This window comes from Trichosurus vulpecula, chromosome 7 (assembly GCF_011100635.1).
Source record: "Trichosurus vulpecula isolate mTriVul1 chromosome 7, mTriVul1.pri, whole genome shotgun sequence".
Lineage (NCBI taxonomy): Eukaryota > Metazoa > Chordata > Mammalia > Diprotodontia > Phalangeridae > Trichosurus > Trichosurus vulpecula.
The window spans coordinates 157,725,182-157,744,687 of NC_050579.1; the positions used below are offsets into that span (position 1 = coordinate 157,725,182).

The 19,506-nt window shown below is 40.9% G+C and overlaps 1 protein-coding gene across 1 annotated transcript in view; it reads right to left on the reverse strand.

Moving 5' to 3' along the window:
• The window catches only part of LOC118857688, a 202,180-nt gene that overhangs the window by 146,884 nt on the left and 35,790 nt on the right, over window positions 1-19,506 (reverse strand). The window contains 5 exon segments of the mRNA XM_036768262.1: window positions 2,416-2,608; window positions 11,896-12,102; window positions 12,203-12,338; window positions 13,488-13,600; window positions 14,265-14,357. Coding sequence (XP_036624157.1) covers window positions 2,416-2,608; window positions 11,896-12,102; window positions 12,203-12,338; window positions 13,488-13,600; window positions 14,265-14,357 — 742 coding nt within the window.

Genomic DNA, 19,506 nt, shown 5'->3' on the forward strand with positions numbered 1-19,506 from the left:
ATAGACCCATTCTAGTTGTGAGCCCTCACAGTCTCTACTCTTCTCCCTTTGTACTCTTTCTCTTAGTGACACCATCAGTTCCTATGGGATTGATTATCATCTCTATGCAGATGACTCCCACATTTACATATCTAGTCTTTGTCTCTCTTTTAGACTCTAGTCCTTTATTATTAACTGAATGTTGGACATCACCATCTGTATTCTGGTAGGCATCTCAAACATAATATACCCAAGAGGAAAATGACTATCTTTCCCCCCAACCCCAGTTCTCTCCAAAATCCCCTATTTCTATTGAGGCTACCAGCATCCTTCCAGTCACTCAGCTTCATAGTCTTGGAGTCAGCCTTGGATCTCCCTCTCTCATATCTACTCAGTTGTTAAGTATTTTTAATTCTACATCCATAACACTGCTCATAGGTGTCTCTTCCCGTCACTCACATAGTCACTGCCCTAGCTCAAGCCCTTACTCATCGTCTCCCTGCTTCCAGTTGCTTCTCTCTCCAACTCATGCTCCCAAAGCTGCCAAACATTCTTAACATATAGATCTATATCACAGCTCAAAAGCCTTCAGCAGCTGCTTGTTGCCTCTTAGCTAAAATGCAAACTCTCCAGCCTCAAATTTAGCCCTTTGCAAGGTTGCAGTTTAGACTCTGCCCACCCAGGGATGCAAAAAACTGTTGAGGTTTCATGATGTGTTGTGGTGGAATTGTCTCAAAGAATTCAGTCAGACCACCTCCAATGCAAGTATAGGCACTTATTGAGATTGATGCCTCTGCAGCTTCAGAGAAAGCAAGATGGATTTGTATAGGGTAAAGATACAATTACACAATAGAAATCATGAATATTAAAAAGGCAGGAGGGATTTGTTAAAGGATTAGGTAATAGAGGAGGGGTCTCAGCCACAGTGGAACTGCACATGCGATTACCCACAATGCATACAGAAAAACCCATTTGGGGGGTATGTATGTATGATGATGATATTATAATGAGCCTCTCTATGTCATAAGGTCACTCTGGGTCAGTTCTTTACTATTACTGTGCAGGTGCCTACTTAGAGAAAGTCCCTTCTATTGTTTTGGGGTCCACATCCTGCTTGGGCATCCTGGTGGTGCTGCTTTCTGATTGGCCCAGAAGGCTAAAAGGATGTGGTTGTGGTTGAGTGCGCGGACACACCTGCTGTTTCTGTGTGAAATATGAAGGGTCTGGGGGCAGTGACTGGCTAGAGGCAGTGGCTGGGATCCTATCACATGGACACGCCTGCTGTTTCTGTGAGAAATACGAGTTCATGGACACACCTGTTGTTCTAGTGAGCAGCGAGGCATACACGAAGACGTTAGGATATTGAGTGTGTGTGCGTGGGAGGAGTGGCTAGGTAGGTGCAATGAGCCTGCTGTTCAGTGGGGCCGATAAGGAAGTTAGAATACTGGGGTTGGGACAGCTTTATTAGGATTCCATCATCCTTCATCTACCTTTCTAGACTCATTTCATATTATTTCTCCTCATGGCATTCTATATCCTACCCAAAATGGCCTACCGCTTGTTCTGCAAACTCAACATTCTATCCCTCTCATTATCAAATGAGACAATATTTCTATAAAGCACTTAGTTCAGTGCTTGGCACAATTAGGTGCTTAATAAATGCTTGTTCCCTTCCCTTCCCCTCCTCCCTCACCTCCTTGCTTTTGTGTTGACTGTCCCCAAGTCTAGAAAGCACTCTCTCCTCACCTCTGCCTCTAAGCATCCCTAGCTTCATGTGCTACCTTCTAGAGGGGATCCTTTTCTGATCACCCTAGTTGTTAGTATTCTCTTGCACATCTTCAAATTATCGTGTATATAAAAGCTGTCCCAAAAGTCTTAGTGTGGCTTTTATGCTCTTAAAACTTAAAAAATGCATGTGTAATGTAATAGAAGAATGGGCCATTGAGAGCCCTGTAAGGACACCAGAGTTTATACAGGTACTACTCTGTTTATATGATGTATTGCCCCCAGTAGTATGTAAACAGACTATTTTTCATTTTATGTTTGTGTATCAGCATCTAGCATCCTGCCTTACACATGTATTTTGGGGTGGAACTGTGATTTCATTGGCATAGGAATTCCTAATGTAGGAACCTCCTCCACCTACACAGATTGGCATCTTTTCTATAACTTACATCCTAAAAGCACTGCTTGGGGTACATAGTAGATGCTTAGTAAGTGCTTGTTGAATTGGACTGGATTGGGTTGGAGCTGAGCCAGCCCTCTATCCATTCTCTCATTATTAGGAGAATAGAACTCAATAGAAGCTGAAAATAGCTGCATCTACTTTCATTCCCTCTCTCTCAGATGAGGGCCCTATTATTTGACGTTTGTAGAGATGAAACATCCTTCTCTTTAGGGAAAATGGTGGGTGTTGGTTTTGAGCAGGCATCTTACTTCTCTCTCTCTCAATGTAATGGCTCACTAGGAGCAGTAGCTGGCTCTCCAGTTCCTCCAGATCGCGTAAGGCACAGTCGTACATCACGTAAGCTCCCTGCTGGTCCTGGACATGGATGTATCCATCTTCCATAGTGTAGAAGTCATCTTGATTCTCCACTTCTGAGAATTCCATGAATTGGGTACTCTGGACCTGCGGGACAACCAACCCCTGAAGTCATTAGGAAAAAGACAGCGATATATTTCAAGCTAGGACAGGGTGCCCCCCAGTGGACCTAATGGCAGGACCTTGCCTTTAGTTGATATGTCAAGATGTATTATCAGACTCAAAAAGTATTGTGTGCAGAAAATGGGGAGATCTTGATATGAATGAGGGAGGCAATTTGGTATAATGGAAAGAGTGCTGGATTTGGAGTCAAAGGACTTGGTTTTTAATCTCAGTTGTGTCACTTTCTAGCTTTGTGGCATTGTACAGATCACTTTATCTCTCTGGGTCTAATTTCCTAATCCGAAAGCGAGAAAGTTGGAATAGATGACTTATAAGCCCCTTCTGGCTCAGAATCTAAGATCTTGTGAATGTTTAGGAGTTGAGGTATTGAGATTAATAATCTAATTAACCAAGAAAATTATTTTATTTTTAACTTTTATTAAAACATTGTCCTAAAATATCCTAGAACACCTTCCTGCTTCAGGAAATATAATATCCTAAACATATTTGTATTTTTGTTTGAGCTCTGAGGATCATTTCAACTGAAGGTCATTATTTTGAAAGTATTTTCATTTCTCTTTTTGTCAGTTTCTTTTGATTCTTGGTACGAGTGCTAGTGACTTTATTGGTTATTTCTATGTCTCCTTTATAATTATTTGCCTGTTGTCTTGCCCATTAGACTGTGAGCTCCTTGAGAGAAGGATCCATTTTTTTTTGTTTGTTTTTGACCTTCTTTGTACAAATGCCAGCTGACTTGAATTCCAGATCTCCCTGTACAGTACTGTAGTTCTGGAGTGGGACAGAAGAAAAGAATGAATATATACTGACCATATCGTTGATCAATCATTTCAGTACCATCTGACTCTTTGTGACCCCCATGTGGAGTTTTCTTGGCAAAGATACTGGAGTGGTTTGCAATTTCCTTTGCCAGCTCATTTTACAATTGAGGAAACTGAGACAAACAGGGTTAAGTGACTTGCCCAGAGTCACATGCCTAGTAAATGTGTGAGGTCAGAATTGAACTCAGGAAGATGAGTTCCTGACTCTAGAGTCCAGCACTCTCTCCACTGGACCTCTAGCTGCCCGTACTAACCAGAGGCTCTATCTGGAGTGGTTTATGGGTTTTGGATAGCTCGGTTTTAGTTAGTTTGGCTGTAACTATATATATTTTTACATGCATTTTAGGTTCTTGCACTAAATTTGGAGTCAGAGGGCTTGGATTCAAGGTGGCTATTCTACCTGTGGGACTGGTACATTTCTTTATCTGTTTTATGAAGTGGTCAGCTGGAGGAGACTTTAATGATCATTTGGACCAAATTTAACACCTCTCTAAGATCCCTTCCAGATCTAAATCCTAGGATCTTATGAATCTATCTTTATGCAATATATGACATTACATAATATATAGCATTATGTACTACACAAATTTACTTTGCTTTCCACAGACATCTGGTCTCATTTTTACTAGAGTTTAGTGCCATGATTTAAAGAAAAACACAAACATCATTTTCATCCAGTGTCTCATAATCTACAGTTTCTCATGCAATAATTCTTACTACATGGAAAGCTCAGCTAAATAAAGCAGTATATTGTTTGGATGGAATCCCATTACATCTGAAATTTTAAGCAATCATTATTTTTTTGGATGTGAATGGGCTTGGTGATTGATTTATGTAAGGAGAATGATGTGGGGCTGTAGAAACTTGTCTAGAAGTCTTAAAAAAACCCATGATGGTTTCTTTTCTGTCTGGTCTAGTCATGAGGTCTTGCCAAAGAAATGAAGATGAACTCACTCATCTGTTCAGGTTTCATCATAGGATATAGAACCGAGAGGAATTTTAGAAATTGTCTAATTCAACCCACTTATTTTACAGATTAGCAAAGTCTCTCAAAGGTTAAGTTACTTAAAATATTCAAGTGATACACTGGAAGCAGTAAGTGAGCAGATTATTAAAAAAAATTTTCATTTTGAGCATTTTACACATTAGGAATCAGCAAATGACATTTACCAGCATCCTCCTGTAGAAGTGCCCACAATGACCAAAATCAACACAGGAATTCTCATGGTTGGGGCTGTAAGCGACGTTACCGGTTTACGTAGGAAATTAGAAAGATAGTCATTCAATCAAGATTTTCTGTTTCTTTCTCCTATTTATAAACCTTTCTTCTATAAACTTTACAACTGGTACTTACATATAGAAGTCAGTCCCTGTATGCTTGGGAGTCTAATACACACAATGACTATTGTAGTAATAATAACTAGCATTTTATATAGCACTTTAAGGTTTGCAAAGAGCTTTGCAAATATAATCGCATTTTATTCTCACAACAACCCTGAGAGGGAAATATTATTATTACTGTTGTTATGACAACATGTTATAACAACATATATAGCCCATTAAGTTTTAAATTTTTTTATTAATTTATTTTTAGTTTTCAACTTTCAGTTCCACAAGCTTTTGAGTTTCAAACTTTCTCTGCCTCCCTCCCCTCCCCCTCTCCAAGACGGTGTGCAGTCTGATATAAGCTCTAGATATACATTCATATTAAACATATTTTCACATCAGTCATGTTGTAAAAAAGAATTAGAACCAATGTAGCCCATTAAGTTTTGCAAAGATCTTTATATACATTATTTCATTTGTAAATATAATGTACATGTAAATACATGGAGAGATAACTAGGTAGCACAGCGGATAGATCACTGGTTCTGGATTCAGGAAGACTTGAGTTCAAATCCTGCCTCTGACACTTACTAGTTGTCTGACCCTGGTCAGTGCCTCAGTTTCCTTGTCTGTAAAATAGGGGTAATAATATTACCTACCTCTCAGAGTTGTTGTGAGGATCAAATGAGATAATATTTGTAAAATCCTTTGCAGCCCTTAAAGGGCTATATAAACGCTAGCTATTACTGTTGGTTGGTTTTTATTCTGATGAAAAATAAATAGATGTCAATTACAATAACACAAAAAGTCAGCCAAGTCCAGGTTAATTTCAATGACCAATATTGGTCCTGGAGAACAGATAGAAACAAATGTCCCTCTGCTCAGTAGAGAGGAAACCCAGGGCGGGATTCTACATATAGTATATATTCATGACTGCACATACAGCCTTTTTAAAGCCCTTGAGTAGAGTGAGGTGGGGTCAGAAAGGCAGGAGCTGGCTGTGTTCCTGAGTATACAGTCATTGTCTTTCCTTGACAAATCCCAATGTTTCCTGCTTCATTTTAAAAGTTGTTCAGGAAATTGTTTTAGCCAGCAGACAAAGCTATCTTGGTACAGTGGAGAGAGTCTAGGATTTGAAATCACAGGATATGGATTTGTATCTAAATCTACGACTTTATTATCTCTACATGATCATGGACAAGTGTGCCTACTGCGTGCAGGCACTGTGTTAAGTCTTGAGTATACAAAGAAAAGCAAAAACAGTCACTGGCCTCAAGGAGCTCACAGTCTATGCAAACAGCCATGAACAAACAAGACATAGACAGGATCATTTGGAGATGATCTCAGAGGAAAGAAACAAGCATTAAGGGACAAATCTCTTAACCTCTCTAGGCCTCAGTTCCTCATCTGAAAAATAAGGAGGCAAGAATGGATGACCTCTAAAATCCTTTCTGGGGCAACTGGGTGGTCCAATGGATAGTGCCAGGCCTAGAGTCAGGAAGCCCCATCTTTCCTGAGTTCAAATCTGGCCTCAGACACTTTCTAGCTGCATGACCCTGGGCAAGTCACTTCATCCTGTTTGCCTCAGTTTCCTCATCTGTAAAATGAGCTGGAGAAGGACATGGCAAACCACTCCAGTATCTTTGCCAAGAAAATGCAAAATGAAGTCACAAAGAGTTGAACACAATTGAAACAACCAATGACAACAACACAAATATCTTTTCTAATTCTGATCCTGTGATTTGTCAAAGTTGTGCTATTGTGCATGACTAGATCAGACAGCAATGATTGGACTTGGCCAGTACTGCAGCACAATTTTCTTCTATTCTATCTCCATGGCCTCCCAATACCTTTCTCAGAGCAGTCATTAACCTATACGACTGCAAACAAAGTACTGTGTTCTGATGAGGCTGGCTATTTTAGGAAGAAATATTTCCCAGAGGTAGGAGCGTAGAATTTAGATCTGGAATTAATGATCACTCGACCAACAAGCATTTACTAAATGCCCGTAATGTAGGTGGGCGGCACAGTGTACAAAGCATGGGACCTGGAGTCAAGGAGATTTTAGTTAAAATCCTGCCCTCGGACACTTAGTATGCTATGTGATACCAGGAAAGTCCCTTAAGCTTTCTTATCCTCAGTGTCCTCTTTGGCAAGATGGAAATAATAATGCCTATTCACATAGAGTTGTTGGAAAGAAATCAGTGAGATTACATATGTAGAGGCTTCGCCAACCTTCAAGTGTCATGTACATGCTTTTATCATCGGTGTTATCATTTCATGCTAGGGACTGTGCTAGGTGCTGGGGACACGAAGACTAAAATTGAAACGGCCCTAACCTTCAAGGAGCTTACACTCTAGTCAGGGGAGATAGTGTGTAGATATAGAGACCCCCCTCCTTTTACAAATAAGGAAACTGAAACCTAGAAAAGTTAAGTGACAAGATCACACAGGTTGTAAATGACAGAACTGGGATTCATACTCAGGCCTCTTGAAGCCTAAATACTATTTTCTTTCTCTTGTCTCTTTAATAATTATAAATGATTGTGTAAAAGCAGGAGGAATCAATAAAATTTTTAAAATAATAAGACTAAAAAACCAAAGTTAAAAACTAATAAATAAAACTAATTATAAATGATCACAGTGTCATAGATTTAGAACTGGAAGGGACTATGGAGTCCGTTGAGTTCAACCCTCTCATTTTATAGATAAGGAAACTGAGGCACAGAGAAGTTTAGTGATTTACCCAGCATCACACAACCAGGATGGATCAGAAATAGGGCTTGAGCCTGGGTCTTCCTGACTCTATACCACAATTCCTCTAGAAATTTCCTTAACTTTTTATGTGCCATGGAACCTTTGGCAGCTTGATGAAGACTACAGACCCCCTTTCAGAATAATGTGTTGTTGTTGTTTTCAATTTTTAATGGCAGGAAATGCTACATTTTAGTTAATGGTTACTGAAAAAAAAATATAAAATTTTTCCCTTCCAAATTTGTAGACCCTCTAGGTTAAGAACTCCTGCTCTAGATTCTAGTCATTGTCAAATCTTGTGTTTCTTAAGTTTAAGCAAGCTTTTATGGCAATCCATTTCTAAACCATACCCACTGTTCCTAATCAAAGGCAGGCATCACTGGACTCCCTTTGTTCAGCAAACCTATCTTAGTGGAGCCTTTGAGTGAGAGCTCTTAATTCAAGAGACCCTTTGAATTAGCTTTTGTTTTCCTCTATTTAACTGAAATCATGCCAGAAGTTTCTAGGGGTTGTTTTTACTAAAATTTGCTCTGGAACAATACTGGAAAAAAAAAGGTATGCCAAGGTCTTACAGAGTCACATATATAACTCTGAAAGACTTATTAATACTTGGCCCCTTCAAAAATAGTAATAATAGTGTTGTGCTTGGCAGTGCTGGGGAGGGAGAATTGGGGTGAAAGGCACCTTTGATTCCCATGGCACTTTTCTTCTGAAAAACTAAAATGTGCCTGATTTTGTCCAAAGGACTGAATGATTCATTCGTTCTATTTATTCATTCATTCAACAAATCTTTCACAGTGTTCTTAAGGTAGGCTGTATTTTGCCAAGCATAATTTCACATGAATGGGGTCATGATGCAGTGGAAAGGGCCCTGGAGTCAGGAATACCTGGCCTATGTAAAGAGGGGACAACACTATCCGCAGTATCTGCCTCAAAGAGTGGTCGTGAGGCTCAAATGAGAATGGATGTGAACCACTTTGCAAATCTTAAAATGCTTGGGAACTGTCCACTATTCTGCTCCTTCTCTTTTCCTTCTTCCTCCTTCCCCTCCTCTTCATCTCCAAGTTCTTTTCAGGCTTTACACCCTATGATCCTATGATTCCCAAAGTTGGAGAAGCAGAGGAACTGGGTACAAGGAAAAGAGAGGTGGACCCGAGTTCAAACCATGACTCTGCCACTTGCTAGCTGTGTAACCTCAGGCAGGTTGCATTAACTTCTCCAGGTCTCAGTTTCCCCATCTCTCCACCCATGGGGTTCTTTGCTCTGATTGCCTGGTTCCTCCCAGGAACTCAATTCTAAGGAAAACACCCTGGGCAGCCACATCTTCATTCCTCTCCAAGGTACCACTCAACACTCCAGACCTTCCCTATCATGCCAGGGAGGTCCCCTCACCCTGGAGGTATTTTCCATTGCTGGACTTCTCACACTAAAAGTACTCTCTGTCCCCAGAGCCCCTTCCTCAGATTGGCTGGTTCCTCCTAGAACCTCCATTTTAAGGGAAAATGTCCAGGCTAGCCATGTCTTCACTCCTTTCCCCTAAAGGTACGTAGGTGGTGTAGTGAGGGGGCAGAGCACTGGGCCTGGAGTCAGAAAGACCTGAATTCAAATCTAGCCTCAGACACTTACTAGTCTAGTTGTATGACCCTGGGCAAGTCATTTTACCTCTGCCTCAGTTTCATCATCTATAAAATAGGGATAATGAGAGCACCCACCACCTCCCAGGGTTGTTGTGAGGATCCAATGAGATGATGATTATAAAATCCTTAGCACAGTGCCTGGTACAGAGTAAGAGTTACATAAATATTAGCTGTTATTATCACTAGCGATATGACCTAGGCAAGTCAGTTAACCTCTGTTTGCCTTAGTTTCCTCATGTATAAAATGGGAATAATGGTAGCACCCACCTACCAGGGTTATTGTGAGGATCAGATAAGAAAATATTTGTAAAGCACTTAGCCCCGTGCCTGAAACACAGCAGGAGCTTAATGAACGCTTGCTTCTGTCCTTCCTTCCTCTCCAGGCTGAACTCCTGACTCACCCCCACCCCCAGACACCTTCCTCTCCTTTCTGGCTCCCTTTTATGCATTGTCTTGTTTTGTTGTTGTCTTAGTCTTTGTGACCCTGTGGACCATATCTTCCATAGAGTTTTCTTGGCAAAGATACTGGAGTGGTTTGCCATTTCTTTCTCCAGTGCATTAAGGCAAATAAAGGTTGTGAAGTGACTCACCCAGGGTCACACAGCTAGTGAGTATCTGAGGACAGATTTGAACTCAAGTTTCCCCGAATCCAGGTCCAGCTCTCTATCCACTGAGCCACCTAATTGTCTCACGTATTGTCCTGCCTCCTTCAGAACGTAAGCACCCCAAGGGTAGGGGCTGTCCTTTTTGTCTGTATTTTATTTTCAGCACTTAGCATAGTAAGCATTTTAATAAATGCTTATTTACTTATTGAATGGAAGGAATCTTCCAGCTCCAAGTCTATCATCCTATGACCCAGACACAGCGTCTGGCACATGTTTAATAAGTGCTCGATAATTTCTTTTTGTCTTGACTATGAAACTATGAACCAAGAAAATGGCTCAGATAGATCCAAACGATTCAGAGAACAAATCTCAAGGACAGAAAGTCTAAATCAAGACTCTGGTCCCAGTTTTGCTACGGTGAGTAAACCCAGCAAATATTTCTCTTGGCGCTGGTTAATTTGTAGCCTTCCATCTCCATTCCCGGGACATCAGGTTATTTTCTAACGCCAGTGAGCAGCTCTACTGCAGCCTTCCTCCTACTTCTCCAAACACAATATTGAAGGAACAACTCTCTAGACCACAAAACCCTCTGAAGGAAGGTCAGAATCGGGTCATTAGCACAAAGTTAAAGTCAAGGAGAAATAAAGAAACTGTGAGTGACTGAGCTGTAGCCCTGCTGGGATACATCTTGTTCCTATTGTTCGTATGGTCCATGAGTCTGACTTGCAGAAATAAGCCCCCATTTCAGAAGGAGGGAAGGTCCTAAGGTCCTATAGTTCTAGAGCTGGAATGGTCCTTGGAAGAAGCCCAGAGAGGCTGTGGCTTGTTCAGGATCACACAAGGAGTGACAGGCCTGAATCTGAACCCAGGTCCTTTGATTCCAAACCTCTTACTGCACCATTTTGCCATCGCCCCAATTGTTGACTCCATGTTTTATTATCACAGATAGATATCATTAACATATTCATACATGCAGATCTTTTCTTGCTGTCAAAACCTTGCTTGGAGTCCCAGGAGTGATAACTTTGGGTCAAAGGGTAGAGTGGAAAAGGTATTAGATTTAGAGTTAGGGGACCTGGGTTGGAATCCTAGGTCTCTCGTTCATTAGCTTTATGACCTTGGACATTTGCCCACTTCATTCCTCCAGGCCTCAAATTCTTCAGTGGACAGAGTGCTAGACTTGGAGTCAGGAAGACCTGAGTTAAAATTCTGCCTCTGATACTTTCCAGATGTGTGCACTTAACCTCGGTCTGCCTCAGTTTCCTCATCTGTAAAATGGAGGGTCATAATAGCATCTACCTCCTAGGTCGTGGTGAGGTTGAAATGAGATAGTATTGTAAAGTGCTCTGCAAACCTTAAAGCACTATTTAAATGCTAGTTATTATTATTATTATAATTACCTGTTTAAAAAAAGACAGTACTAGCTAGATGATCTCTATGGTCATGTTCAGCCTTAATATCTTCTATTTCTATTGATGTCATATTGATGTGAGAGAGAGAGAGAGAGAGAGAGAGAGAGAGAGAGAGAGAGAAGAGAAGAGAAGAGAAGAGAAGAGAAGAGAAGAGAAGAGAAGAGAAGAGAAGAAGGGGAGAGAGACAGAGATTGAGATAGAGAATGCATACTTTGAAGTGAATCTCTTATTTCATGGTAATAGGAATTCCCAAAGCTTCTACTAATGCAAATCAACATTGCTTGACAACTCGTTACCTTAGAGCAACAGTTCTTATCCTGGGGTTCATTAATTTGTTTTTTTTTTTAAAGTTTTGATAACTTATTTCAATATCATCAATTTCCTTTGTAACCCAATGTATTTTCTTTATGCATTTAAAAACGTGAGTCTTAGAAGGGGCCCATAAGCTTCACCAGACTGCCAGAGGGGTCCATGACACAGAAAAAGTTCAGGACCCCTGTCTTAGAAAGTTGCCTGGAGTGCTGAGAGGTCAAATAATGTGCCCAATGTCACACCACTAGTAAGTGTCAGCGGCAGGATTTGAACCCAGGTCTTTCTGGCTCTGAGGTCGGCTCTCTAAGCACTGTGCCAAGTTGCCTCTCCAACCAGAGAATGCACATGATACTGTGCTTAAAAAGGAATAGTTATAAAATATCTCACCTTGTAGTCTGCTGGTGTATAATGCACATAGTGGTGAGATCCCAGACCCCGAACAGCACTAGAACCTCCTCCTCTTGCGGTATTTACCCAACAGGCATCTTTCATACTGGAAACTAGATTCCTTGCATCTGATGTAAGGCCCGAGGTGTGGATTGTTAGGGTTCGCTCAACGGATCTGAAGTAATTCAGAATTCCCAAGCAAATGCGCTGAAAAAGACAGGGGAAAAAAAGGGAAAAAAGGCAGGTTCAGAAGCTACATTCCAGATCAACTGTATGACCTTGGACGAACCAGCTCTCTCAGACGTACTTGGAGCTCTCTGATTCTTAGGTGCCGAAGACACAGGAAGGACAGATAGGCTCCTCTCGTCATGACAGGATTTTTATCAGCAGTCTCATCACCTTCGTCAAATCCCAGCAGTTGGAGGGCTCCAAGGTAATTGTACCTTTTATAGACAAAAGAAATGTAACATTGACTTTCCCTCAAAGTGATTTGGAAATTTCATTGACACTTAATAAGATTTATATAGTGTTTAAAGATTGTAAAACATCTTCCATATGTTATTTATTTAATTTGATTCAAACTCCCTTCTAGTTCTAAATTTATGATCTGGGTGGAGGCAGCTAGATGGCTCAGTGGATCGAGCACCAGTTCTGGAGTCAGGAGGAGCTGGGTTCAAATCTAACCTCAGACACTTACTACGCTGTTTGACCCTGGACAATTTAACCTCCATTTAACCCCAATTGCCTCCAAACAAAAACAAAAACAAAATAATTCTGTGATCCTAGGAAAAAGAGGTTTTTCCTACTTCTGTGTGAATAATAGTGCCTCCTTCTCTTGGATTACCTTTCATCTAGTTTGTACCACACACACACACACACACACACGCGCGCGCGCGCGCGCATGTGTGTGTATGGATATCTATCGATCTATCCATAGCTCCTCTATTCTACATGTTGTTTCCTCCATTAGAATATAAGCTCTTTGATGGCAGGGATTGTTTTTCCCTTTCTTTGTATCCCCAGCATTTAGCACAGTGCCTGGTATGTAGCAGGTCCTTAATCAATAATCATTAATTAGGCCCCAGCTATGTGCCAGGCACCATGCTAAGTGCTTAATAAATGCTTGTTGACTAATACTCAGTAAGGTAGGGAAACACTACAGGTATTATCATTCTCATTTTTAAAATAGAGAAACCGAGGCTCAGAGAGGCAGAGCTTCATCTAGCAAGTGTCAGAGGTAGGATTCAGACCCAGGGCACTCCTGACTTCAAGCCTAGAATTTTTTTTCTGTACCACAGTCTCTAAACTGAAAGTTTTGTCTTTAATCTAAGGATTTTTGTAAATTACCTCCCTTGGAAATTTCACTGGGGGATGATGAAAAATAACAACAGTGCCAACAGAAATTTATCCTGAGAATCATACTTATTAAGATCACAAATTCTACTTACTGACTTCCTTCCATCTTTCCTTCAATAGATTTGGATTTTTCCCCCCTGTATCAAATATTTTTGAGTTAACACAAAAGCCAGATATTAAACAGCATTGTGTAGTTCCAAAAAACATGCATGAAATGATTTAATTTCACCCTGTACCCTGTTTGTTTCTTCTTCCTTGAAGGTTCCCCACCATAGTGACTGGGACTAATTTGGGCTCTACTGGTATCATTGCCCTCCATGGAAAGATCTTCCTCCTCGGTATTTTCTCCCTGAGAGGATAGGAGAAATAAAAGGAAAGAGAAAAAGACTTAATTGGAATTATATGACTCTAATCCTGCCCCAGAAGTGCTTACCTTTTTAGTCATGTTGCTTCTACTTGGATTATCACCTCCATCTCCTTCCTACCTGTAACCTGGACTCTGCTCCTGGGTCCCTTGGCTCTAATAGGCCAACTTTAGGCTTGTCTTGACAAGAACTAGGCCTCTGAAAACTATGCCCTGCTACCCTGAGAGTTCCTCCCCAACTTTTCAGCTCCCCATCCTGCCCTCCTAGTTAGAATGTAAACTCCTTGAAGGCAGGGACTCTCATGTTTGCTTGTATTTGTATCTCCGGCATGGTGCTTGGCATATAATAAGCATTCAATATCTATCTATCTATCTATCTATCTATCTATCTATCTATCTATCTATCTATCTATTCTCTACATCATTAATTTGAAAATAAAACATGAGGAGACTTGAGTTATTTACCCTCACGCTTCAAGGACCCATGATTTCAGCAATTTGGCCATTTTTTCCACCAATGGAAATCACAACCCCTCTACATGTTAGTCTTTATGAGCTTCTGTGGCTAAATCAATTTAGTGACTACCACTTTTCTGATAATGAACCTTTCTGCACTGTTCCTGGGATGACAGATATGCTGTCACCTGACCTCTTCTTGAGCCTTTCCAACTTGGTAGATCTTGTCAGAGCTTGTACTTGGTGTACGCATAGCTTCTGACAACTCAAGGTCACCTTCATGACCCTTGAAGTATCAAAAAAAGACTTTAATGGGAGTTACTGATGGTAACATGACTTTATTTGCTTGGTTTTCTCTTTCTTTTAATTTTTTTCATTGGTATCTAAAACTAGAAATGGTATCTTATCTGGTAAATGAAGGTAATATGTGATATTCCTGAGGTATCACAGAGATTGTATACCCTTCCAGAAACTCCCCATCCCTTTCTTTCTCCAGGAACTTAGCCACTTCCTTGGAAACTCAACAACTAAAGGTCCATAGTGTGTAGTATTCATTCTAGATCCTTGGTTTCTGTTCACTGAGAAGCACTAAGGAAAACAGACGTGATTTACCAAGAATAAAGACATTGGGTCTCTGTTTATTTGCAGAAGGCTTACTACATAATTTCACTTGGCTTTGTGCTGATTTTTAAAATTATATACCACATGGAAAGAATGGGAGTTTAAAAATAAAATAAAAAGACTCTAATGAATATAGAATCTTTTCTCTCTGGGCCTCAGTTTCTTTATCAGTGAAATAAGCGGTTGGGTTAGAGCCCTCTAAAGACTAAGATCTCTTTCTACTCTAAATCTGTGAATCTATGGGCATTAAAAAATTTCCAAAAGTCCTTACTCTCTGCTTACCTCAGCTGTCATTTTTGCTAAAATAGATCATAGGATCAAAGCTTTGAGCTAGAAGGGATCTTAGAGGTCATCTGGTCCAGTTCCTTCCTTTTATAGATGAGAAAATTGAGATGATGCAGTATCTGATGCAAAGTGGCTTAACCAAAGACACAGAGGTAGTGAGTAGCAGGGCCAGGGATCAGATCCAAGTCTTCAGCCTCTAGGGTCCATGTTCTCTCCACTGAACCACTCCACAGATGGGTGGGTTAATTTCCACAAGAGACTAGGGCCTGGATTCTAGAAGAGCAGGTATGGAAATCCAGGTTTCAGGTCTGGTATGGAGGATGCTGGTCCAAATGGTGAGAATCGGTCAGTGTTGAAAGACAAAGTTTAGATAGCCCGGATGGATAGGATGTGAAGCTGATACATGGTCTGGTACAGGGGTGGGGAACCTGCAGCCTCAAGCCCACATGTGGCCTTTTAGGTCCTTGAGTCCAAGTTTTACAGAACAAATCTTTTTATTAAGGGGATTTGTTCTGTCAAATTTGGATTCAGTCAAAGGGCTGCACTGGAGGACTTAGAGGGCCATACATGGCCTTGAGGCCACAGGTTCCCCACCTTAGGTCTGGTGTCTAGGGCCAGCCAGTAAATATAGGAAGCTTAGTTGGACTAAGTTGAACACACACTCAGTCACCAATCAACTGTGTAGGAGTTCCAAAGATCAACTTCCCCCAGGACTGGGGCCTCGATTCTGAATAACAACCCTAAGAAACCATTTTCCACGTTCTACCTTAAGACACTGAGTGACGGGGAACTCACTACCTGTTGATGTAGTCCATTCCATTTCTGGACAGCTCTGATTTTTGGGAGCCTTTGCCTCATATAGAACAATAATCTGCCTCTACTACACTCACTGACTGCACTTAGCTCTGTCCCTTGGGGCCAAACAAAGCAAGTCTAATCTCTCTTCTGCAGGACAGCCCTTCAAACAGTAGAGGCAGCTACCATGTCCTCTCCAAATCTTCTCTACCACCAAACTAAACATCGATAGTTCCTTCAATCGATTTTCATACGAGAGGATTTTGAGTCCACTGACCATCCTGGTCACTCTCTTCTGGGCATGTTCCAGTTTGTCAATTTCTTTTCTAAAATACGGCATCTAGAATTGGATACAATGCTCCAAAGGTGGTCTGACCAGGAAAGCACACTTTTCTCTCTACTACTTTTCTCCTTCTTGACATAACACTCTTCTTAATGAAAACTAAGGGATGCATTTGTCTATTTTTTTTTTACTGCCTTAACACACAGTTGATTCATATTGAGTCTGAGGTCCACTAAAACTCAAAGGTCTTTTGCACATGTAAGTCTTCTCTCCAAGGATGCTAGGTCACGTGCTGGGCCTGGAGTCAAGAAGATTTGAGTTCAAATCCAGCCTCAGATACTTACTAGTTGTGTGACCTTGGGCAAGTCCTTAACTTCTGTCTGCCTCAGGTTCCTCAAGTATAAAGTAAGGGAACGTAATAGTTTCTCAGGCAGGATTTGAATTCAGGTCACCTAGCTGACATTTATCTAGCACTTTAAAGTTTACAAAGTATTTATGAAGATCCCATCTGATCCTCATAATGACCTATAAAGGAAGTATAACAGGTACTATCATTCTCATTTTATGGTTAAGGGAACACAACTAACTCATCAGTGTCAGATGTAGGATTCAAACCAAGATTTCTTCTGACTCCAAGTCCAAAGCTCTTTCCAGTCTTCCATGCTGTTTCTCTGGGTGCATTGAAAAAAAAAAAAACACGGAGTGGGTAGGTTTGAGGGGAGCGGGGAAGAGATCAACAAAGTATGTCATCGGCTCAGTGGCTTGTGGTTCCCTTGGGCTCCTGTCTCAGGGATGACTGATGTGGTCTCAGAATGAAAGTTATTGGCTATGATCTTTCTCCCATCAGACAGTGGGCCCTCAAATTATAGGGGACCACTTGGAGGTGGAAATATAATGGTGAACTCAGGTTACGATAGAAGATATTTTCACGAAATGACTGGAAACCATGAGAGCCCTGCTGGATAACTAGTCTATGCCAAAAGTGAGGGAGGGGCATCATTTACTGGATATGATGGAAGAAAGGAGAGAGAAAGAGGGTGGAGCACAGCTCACAGAAATAAATTGCACAGGAAAAAAAATCAAACGATTGAATCAAATGTTTTATAGACACCACTTAGAATAAGATATAATGTAGAAAAGAAGTACTGACTAGGATCTAAAGTAATTATAACACTTTATCTATCTCTCTCTCTATATATATATTTTCCTAGGGCCAATGATATAATCTGTAACATCATCATCATCATCATCATCACTAGGTGGCATAGGAGTGCTGGTTCTGGAGTCAGGAAGATTCACCTTTGTGAGTTTAGATCCAACCTCAGACACTCACTAGGTGTGTGACCCTAGGCAAGTGACTTAACCTTGCTTGCCTCATTTTCCTCATCTGCAAAACGAGTTAGAGAAGGAAATGGCAACCCACTCTGGTATCTTTGCCAAGAAAACCCCAAATGAGATCATGAAGAGTTGGAAGGGACTGAATAACAAAGACTATCTATTTAGCATTTACAGTGCCAGGCTCTGTGCTAAGTAAGCACTTTACAACTATTATATAATTTTATCCTCATAACAATCCTGGGAAGTAAGTGCTATTATTATCATCCCCATTTTACAGATGAGAAAACAGAGAAAACGAGAGATTAAGTGACTTGTCCAGTCACATAGTTAGTACGCATCTGAGGTCAACTTTGAATTCAGGCCTTCCTGACTCCAAGCCCAGTGCTTTATCTACTGCATCACCTAGCTATCCCTTAGAGAATGAAAGATGAGCAGGAGAGCTGAGATTCCAAACATATACACTTTGTTTGGAGATAATCTTTCCCTGGCATGTGAGGGCATCATGGGACTGATTACCTTCAGAGACCATTAGTTCAGATCACCTTAGCAAGACAGCTACTTTGGCCAAACCAAGGAAGTGGTGCCCAAGCAAGTATGCTTTTTTTTATGCACATTTTTAAATGTGAAATTTTAGCATCCCAAGCATAATAGGCAAAGAACATTTTCACTCACAGAATATTACATGAGGTGAGAATGCATACTCAGTAGTAAGATGAAGTTTTTAAAAATTATTATTATTAGATTAATCTCAATTGAAGAGATTAATCTAATCACCTACACCCAAAAAACCAAAATGGATGAAAAATGAACACTGCCCAGACTGTGGCATTCAGTTAGAGGGGCAGCCTGTGAATCTTGGACTATATAGATGGTGATGGTCTGGGCCTAGAACTAAGTAGGTGAGATTGGGCTGGACCACACTGAGGATATGTCTTTTAATAATCCTCAAATGCTTGTTGCCACAAAAATTTTTTCTTTAATATCAGTATTGTCTCCATGCTGCCATTCAGCTAGGAACCAAGGAACACAACAATCTTGGAAGAATGAAAAATTCAGATGCCCCAAAGGGAAAGACAAGGTCAGTATATAAGTCAGCTTCAGCATATTACCAGCGCATGCAAGAATTGATGTAAAAAACAGAATTGAGCACTTGTAGCAAGGCATGCCAGATAATAGAAGTAGGCCTCCAACTCCTTGGAGGGATTCTTTATGGAGCACGGCAAAAAACCACACAGGATGATTTGTATCAGTGGAGAAATGTGTGCTGATGAAATCACCCACCCCTTGCATCTATCCATGAACCAAGCAATCAGCGAGCACTTATTAATCACTTCACTACGTGCCAGGCCAGGCCCTGGGAATACAAAGACAGAAATGATGTAATCCTTTACTCCAAGAATCTGTGTGAGTGATATAAAGAGAAAAACAAAACAGTCCCTAACCTTGGCAAGCTTATATTCTAGCCAAGCATCAAAATAGGGTCTTTTATCAGACTATTCACCCAGCCCCTGATTTCTTATTTTTTTTTAGAGCCAGTATAGTCGCTTTCCTTGCTTTGTTTAATGAAATGGGTGAGAAGCAGAGGATTAGAAGGAACTCTGAAAATTTATTTAGCTCACTCCCCTGTCATCAGCTAAAGAAAAAAGGAGAAGTGGCTCCTATGCAAATACAGGTCCAGCTAGCTGCTACCAACAGGTTCTCAATTAATGCTTCCTGACTAGCTAACAAGGCAAATTTTCCTTTCTGGGCAGTTAGGTTGGCCCCATGGATAGAGTTCTGGGCCTGGAGTCTTGAGGTCAAATCGGCTCTTGGATGCTTACTAGCTAAGTGATCCGCCTCTGCTTGTCTGGGTTTCTTCAACTGCAAAATGCGGATAATATTAGTATTGTTGTGAAGAGACGATATCTGTAAAGCACTTGCCACAGTGCCAGGCAGGCAGGGGCTTAATAAAGGTTTGTTCTCTTCCTTCATATCAGTGTTAACCAGAAAGGTATGACTACCTGACAACTTCAGAAGTGTTTCTTTTGACATCTCTGAGGTGTGTGTCAGTATGCAGGGCTTTACACACCTACAACAGAGCACTTAGTGATAGGATTCACACCCCTGAAGCTCC